The sequence below is a fragment of the Blennius ocellaris genome, assembly GCF_963422515.1.
Source record: "Blennius ocellaris genome assembly, chromosome: 19".
Lineage (NCBI taxonomy): Eukaryota > Metazoa > Chordata > Actinopteri > Blenniiformes > Blenniidae > Blennius > Blennius ocellaris.
The window spans coordinates 24,853,204-24,859,960 of record NC_137668.1 but is presented as its reverse complement, the minus strand read 5'-3'; the positions used below and the strand labels follow the sequence as shown (position 1 = coordinate 24,859,960).

Below are 6,757 nucleotides of genomic sequence, written 5' to 3'. Positions count from 1 at the left end.
TTTTGCTGTGAGACAAAACTGCACATTTCATGGTGGCCTTTTATTGTGACAGTCTCAGGCACACCTGTGCACTAATCATGATGTCAGACCAGCATCTTGATGTGGCACACCTGTGAGGTGGATGGATGATCTCAGCGAAGCAGAAGTGCTCACTGTCACACATTTAGACACATTTATGAACAATGTTTGAGAGAAATGGTAATATTGTGTATCTGGAATTAATCCATCTCATGGAAAATGGGAGCAAAAACAAAAGTGTTGCATTTATATTTTTGTTGAGTGTATAGTTGATGTTGGGTCGCGGCGGCGGCGTTCCTTCTCATCAGTGGACGAACAAACTGCATTTTTCAAAAGCGCCACAGGAAGTTTCCACTGGTCCGTCATGAGCTTCACGTCTCCGGTAAAAACTACTTCAGTGGGTTTTATTTTGTTTAACGAAACCTGAACAAACAGCAGGGTGATGAAGATGATGGTGATGATGATGGTGATGATGAAGATGATGATGAAGATGATGATGAAGATGATGATGATGATGATGGTGATGAGTGACGACGGAGGTCCAGAGAGACTCTTAAATGCTGGTTCAGTTGGTATTAAAGTTGGTAACAAACAAACAAACAAACAAACAAACAAACAAACGACAGACTGGGGGACGACGAGCCTTAAAAACAACGTCGTGCATTTTGAAACTGAAGTTCAGGAAAACATTCTGAACCAAGAACATCGAGGGTCGTCGACTTGACGGAAACTTTCTGCAGGACAAAACTGCAACACACACACTCACACACACACACACACACAGACTAATAGACACACACACACACACACACACACACACACACACACACACACACACACACACACACACACACACACACACACACACACACACACACACACACTCACTCACACACACACACACACACACTCACACACACTCTCACACACTCTCACACACTCACACACACACTCACTCACACACACACACACACACTCACACTCACACACACACACACACACACACACACACACACACACACACACACACACACACACACACACACACACACACACATACACTCTCACACACTCACACTCACACACACACACTCACACTCACACACACACATACACTCTCACACACTCACACTCACACACACACACACTCACTCACACACACACACACACACACACACACACACACACACACACACACACACTCTCACACACACACACACACACACACACACACACACACACACACACACACACACACACACACACACACACTCACACCCAGTCGTCAAGGCTGTGTTTTGTCTTCCATGCCGGACCACCTCCTCCCAGCGACGGCTGCAAAACTCGCCTTCACAGATCCCAAGTGCTGTCTGGAGAAATGTGTTGTAACCTGTCTGTGTTGATGCTAAATGTTCCTGAGGTGGAGTTTTTTTTCCTCCCAATTACAGACTGAACTCCTCAGAGCTCCTATAGATCACAGTCTGTATTCTGACTTCTCCCCTCCTCTCATGTTGTCCTGCTTCCCCCCAAACTTTCTAGGAAATTTCATTGTACCTGTTACAATGACAAGAAAGAAATTCTGATTCTGATTCGTCATACGTCAACACTCGTCATACGTCAATGCTCATCATACGTCGACACGTGTCTGAGCAGCGGCTGCAGGAGGACCGGGTCTTGCTGACTCAGCGTCGGGACTCGTTGGACCAGCTGCTGGAGGAGAAGAACCAGAAACTAGAAGCTCTGAAGTTCAACCTGCAGGAGAACGAGACTCCCGCTCAGGCCGGTTTGTTCTGGCGGATCGTCAAGACGAGCTGAACAACGAGAATTCAGGAAATATTTACTATTTAACATTTAAAATGACGGCTGCAGTTCGGTTGGTGGTTGTTCGTATGCAGACGACACTCCGTTGTCCGCAGAATGATGCGTTTTCCAATTCATGTACATTTAATAACGTTTGTCTCTGGAGGAGTCGTTTTTGTTCATCAGTGACTCGTTCTGCCGTCCAGGGAAACTAAACATATTTTATACACACACAAATAAAAAAACAATTCCACGTCTCGTTTTTATTGCTTTTAATTACAGGAAAACAAACTGAACAGGTCATTTTTTTGCATAAAATCCAAACTCCGCTCTAGAAATATATTTGACGTTGGGTCCAGACATCAAAGTTCAGTAAACACACGGCGGCGGCGGCGTTCCTTCTCATCAGTGGACGAACAAACAGCATTTTTCAAAAGCGCCACAGGAAGTTTCCACTGGTCCGTCATGAGCTTCACGTCTCCGGTAAAAACTACTTCAGTGGGTTTTATTTTGTTTAACGAAACCTGAACAAACAGCAGGGTGATGAAGATGATGAAGATGATGGTGATGATGACGGAGGTCCAGAGAGACGAGCAGCAAGACACTCGAGGGGAAATTATAAACTTGTTTACCTCCAAAATACTGTAACGACGAACACTTTGATGTCTCGACTTTGCTTATTTACATCGAGATCAAAGCGACAACAAGAAGAGCTACTGTGGAACGTCACAGTACGATTTGTTCTAAACTTCTGGTTAATAAACATTTTTAACTGTTTGAGCCACTAAAATGATAAACAACAACAAAACCTTACCTCTACAGTCACTCTGGACGTATTGATCATGTAAACAAACACAAATGAGGAATTATCAAGTTTAAATTCATTTTTAATCCCTAAACCTCATTAAATTTATCTTTACAGCAGTTAGTTATTAAATATACACACTTAAACTAGACTGTGACTAATTTAAGTTAAAAATGTGTAATTAAAGGTCTGATCCTTTGAATCTCATTTGTTTTTTATAAAAATATCGACCACATTTTAAAATATATAAACATATAAAGGAATTTTTTACTCACTGAATCTCGTTAAATAAATCAGATGATGAAGCAGCTCGTCTCTCCGTTTCTCCGTCGTCACAGAACGACTTCATTAATGCACTGACACACACACACACACACAGGAGGCGAGGGGGGCGGGGCCAAGGTCTGGTCTGACTCACACCACCAAGTGGTACAAAGTGGTACTGCAACTATTTTCTAATGCTTTGAAATAAGAACATCAAAGATACCTGGTGGAGGTAAATGAAGCCAATCTGGGTAACGCGGCTCTACGTTAAGCCCCGCCCCCTTCTGGCTGACAAGACTCTTTTAAACGCTGGTTCAGTTGGTGTTAAAGTTGGAAACAAACAAAAAAAACAAACAAACAAACGACAGACTGGGGGACGGACGCGCCTTAAAAAACAAAGTCAGTGCAATTTGAAGCTGAAGTTCAGGAAAACATTCTGAACCAAGAACATCGAGGGTCGTCTGGTTTCGCCGACTCGACGAAAACCTGCAGGACACAACTGCAACACACACTGACAGACACACACTGACAGACACACACTGACAGACACACACTGACAGACACACACTGACAGACACACACTCAGTGCAGTTCTCCAGAAAAACGAGGATAAAATTCATTAAAACAAACAAAAAGCCGCGACGACCTTCTGACGGCGCGAGTTTTACATTCAAAAAGCCGCCAGACACAAAGCGGAGATTGTTTCCTTTACGGCCGCCGCCATTAAAAAAAACAAACACAAATTAATAATAACAATCCGTCGGGAACAGTAACGACGAGGAGAAACGCATAAATACTCCTGGAGACGAATCTTTTTCATGTAAAAACTAAAAGAAGAAAAATCTCTTAGCCTCCTAATAATTAAGTAATAAGTTAATAGTTGTTTTTTTTTTCTGCTCTCAGTGCAAAAGTATCAAACAGGAAGTGAAACAGGCACAAGAACTCGCAGCTCAAAGTCTCTTTTTGTTGGTTTCCTGAAGGTCAGAGGCTTCAGTGCAACACACACACACACACACACACACACACACACACACACACACACACACACACACACACACACACACACACACACACACACACACACACACACACACACACACACACACACACACACACACACACACACACACACACACACACACACACACACACACTTCAGTCTCCATTGTCGAGAGCTTCTGGAACGTGGGCGGCGGCGTACTTCAACCTGAAGCCACCTGGCCGGAGAAAGAAACAGAAAAGACGTTAAAACACGTAGAAATGTTTTAAAACAAGAACGTTAAACTCTACGTTTAAATGCTGTCGTTACCATAGTTACCATGCCGGGCCACTGGGTGGCACTGTGTGTGTTTCTGTCGTAAAACCACACAGAGTTTCGCTAAAATTGGCTTTATGTTCAGATTGTCGTCGTTTTTCTGTGGTAATTTCTCGTCGAGTCGACGTGACGAAAACACAAGAGAAACTTTAAAAGTTTAATTTAAAGTCCTAGTGAAATGAAAATTCCGCCTCCAAAACACTCTGGCTGTCGCTTCTCGGGACATTTTTTATGCTAACTGGCTGAAGGGTAAAATGTTGAAACTCGGCAATCTGCGAGAAAATAGCCGATAAACGGCTCAATCTTTCATCAAGGCTCATAAAACACCGACTATAACTTCAAAACACTGTAAAAACTTGGATATTTAAGAGGAAACAAGCCGATATAAACACAACAGATCGAGATCTGCACAACTCGTGATGTCACACATAGGCTCCGCCCACGAAGAAGGATTCCCCCGCCTTTGTCGGCTGGAGATTCAAAATTCAAATAACTTTGTTATGCGACAACAGTGGTGGGGCAGAGTCGGAGGAACCTTACAAGTAGAACCCAACTATCGTTTTTTGTAAAGTCGTGTTTTACATTTCACTGGGCCTTTAAAGGTCGTTATTCGGCAAAATTGGTTGACTTGTGGTCGAAGTACAGGGAGTGTGAACCCCCAGCTCATCACTAAGTGATCAGCTCCCCCTGGTGGCCGTCCGGCCGCCACTGCACCACAAACCCACATCACAGGAACTTTGTGACTCGGTATTTCCGCCTGTGGAGCCGCGCCGTCGCCAGGCGCCGCTAAAACCAACTGGAAAGGTCGTCGCACGCCGAGGTGTGGTCAGAACAAACGACTCCCTCCCTGGACGGAACCTTCAAACCTCCTGCAGCAGCAGGAAGCAGCGGTTCTCCACCGAGACGGAGCGGCGGAGGGGGCGGGGCCACTGACCTTGCTGCGTGGCGTCGATGGCGGGCTGGTTGCAGTCCTGAGCGTAGTGTCCGCTCACACCGCAGTTGTAGCACGACACGTTGCCGCTCTTCTTGTTGACGCCGCCGGAGCCCAGCGCCGCCGTGGCGGCCAGCAGGCCCAGCGGGTTGGGGTACACGTGCTGGTAGACGCGCTGGCAGAAGCCGGCCGCCGGCGCCATCTGCTGCTGGAGGCCGTAGCAGGCGGCCGCCGCCGCCGCCACCGCCGCGGCCTGCGTGCCCAGCATGTGCGACGGCACGTCGGCGTGGCTGTGCGGGTGGCTGTGCATGTAGGGCGGCGGCGGCGCGGCGGGGAAGAAGGGGGACAGCGCGGCGGCGCCGTTGGCCTGGTGGGCCGGGGTGAGGTAGCTGCTGCTGCCCAGGCTGGTGAGCTGGAAGAGCGGCGCCGGGACGCCGAACACCTGCCGCGCCGCCGCCATCTGGTGGGCCGGGAAGAACAGCGGCGTCTGGCAGCTGGAGGCGGCGCTCGTGGCGGCGCCGCCGCGGCCGCCGCAGTTGTTGTGGCAGCCGCAGATCCCGCAGCCCTGCTGGGTGGGCGTGGCGGTCTGCTGCTGCTGCGGGGGGGCTACCGCGGCGGCGCCGCAGGAGGCGCTGCTGTTGCTGTAAGAGGTGCAGTCAATGTGCGCCGTGCTGTGGGTGAGGGCGGGGCTGGGGCTGGGGGCGGGGCCCGGGGTGTGCGTGGGCACAGCTGGGGGGACGGCGGCCTGGATGTGTCCGGGAGATGGCGCGGTGGCGGGGGGGGGCAGGGCGTAAGGCGAAGGCAGGCCGGACGGCAGCGGGATTCCGGGGTGTTTGGCGTGCGGCGTGTCCACGTGTTGCAGGGGGGCGGCGGCGGCGTTGGCGGGGTCCGGGCAGGGCAGCAGGGGGCCGGCCATGCCGAGGCCTCTGACGGGGGCCTGGTGGTGGGGGGGGCGCCTCGCCGGGACCCTGGCTCGTCTTGAACCTCTGAACCAGAACGCCGGGACTCCCTGCCGGGTGGAGGCCCAGCGGGGAGACCCCGAAGGTGGGAAGCACCTCCCTCTTCTCCGGGTCACCTGCAAGTCCAGGGCCGGGCATGGCGGGGGGCATCGGCATCACCAGCGGCCCCGACGACTGCTTCCCCTCGCCGATGCTCTGGGGGAGCCCAGGGGGGTCGGCGCCGCCGTTGGGCAAGGCGTAGGGCGGAGGAGGGTGCAGGAAGGAGAGCGGGGGGAACTCCGCCTCCACCTGGCGGGAGAAGAAGACGGGGGCTCCTTTGCCGCCGTCGTCCGAGTGACTGTCGGTGTCTGAGGAAGACAAACGCCGGACGGTTAGAATCGCCGAGCGTCTCGTTCTCGCCGGTCGGACCGCGAGCGGAGGAAACTCCCACCTTTGTTGTTGTCGTCCTCGCTGTCCAGACTCTCGCGGTGCTGAGGACTGGACGGAGAACTGTAGCTCTCCGACGACGTCTCGCCAAACGTGTCTGGACCAGAACCCCCGTCTGCGACAACGACAACAACACCAAGGTGCCTGAGACTCTAATGCTCAACGCCATGAGCTCAACTAATGGAGGAATCTCACCTTTACGGTGAGGCGGAACCAAAGAGCCGTTGGCGATGAAGGCG

The 6,757-nt window shown here is 50.7% G+C and overlaps 1 protein-coding gene across 1 annotated transcript in view; it reads right to left on the bottom strand.

Moving 5' to 3' along the window:
• Nucleotides 1-2,081: 2,081 nt before the first annotated feature.
• zcchc2 (zinc finger, CCHC domain containing 2) overlaps nt 2,082-6,757 on the bottom strand; it is a 13,765-nt gene continuing 9,089 nt past the window's right edge. Inside the window, 5 exon segments of the mRNA XM_080514857.1 lie at nt 2,082-4,104; nt 5,137-5,962; nt 5,964-6,439; nt 6,523-6,633; nt 6,714-6,753. Of these exon segments, the coding sequence (XP_080370983.1) occupies nt 4,043-4,104; nt 5,137-5,962; nt 5,964-6,439; nt 6,523-6,633; nt 6,714-6,753 (1,515 nt within the window). The 3' untranslated portion in view covers nt 2,082-4,042.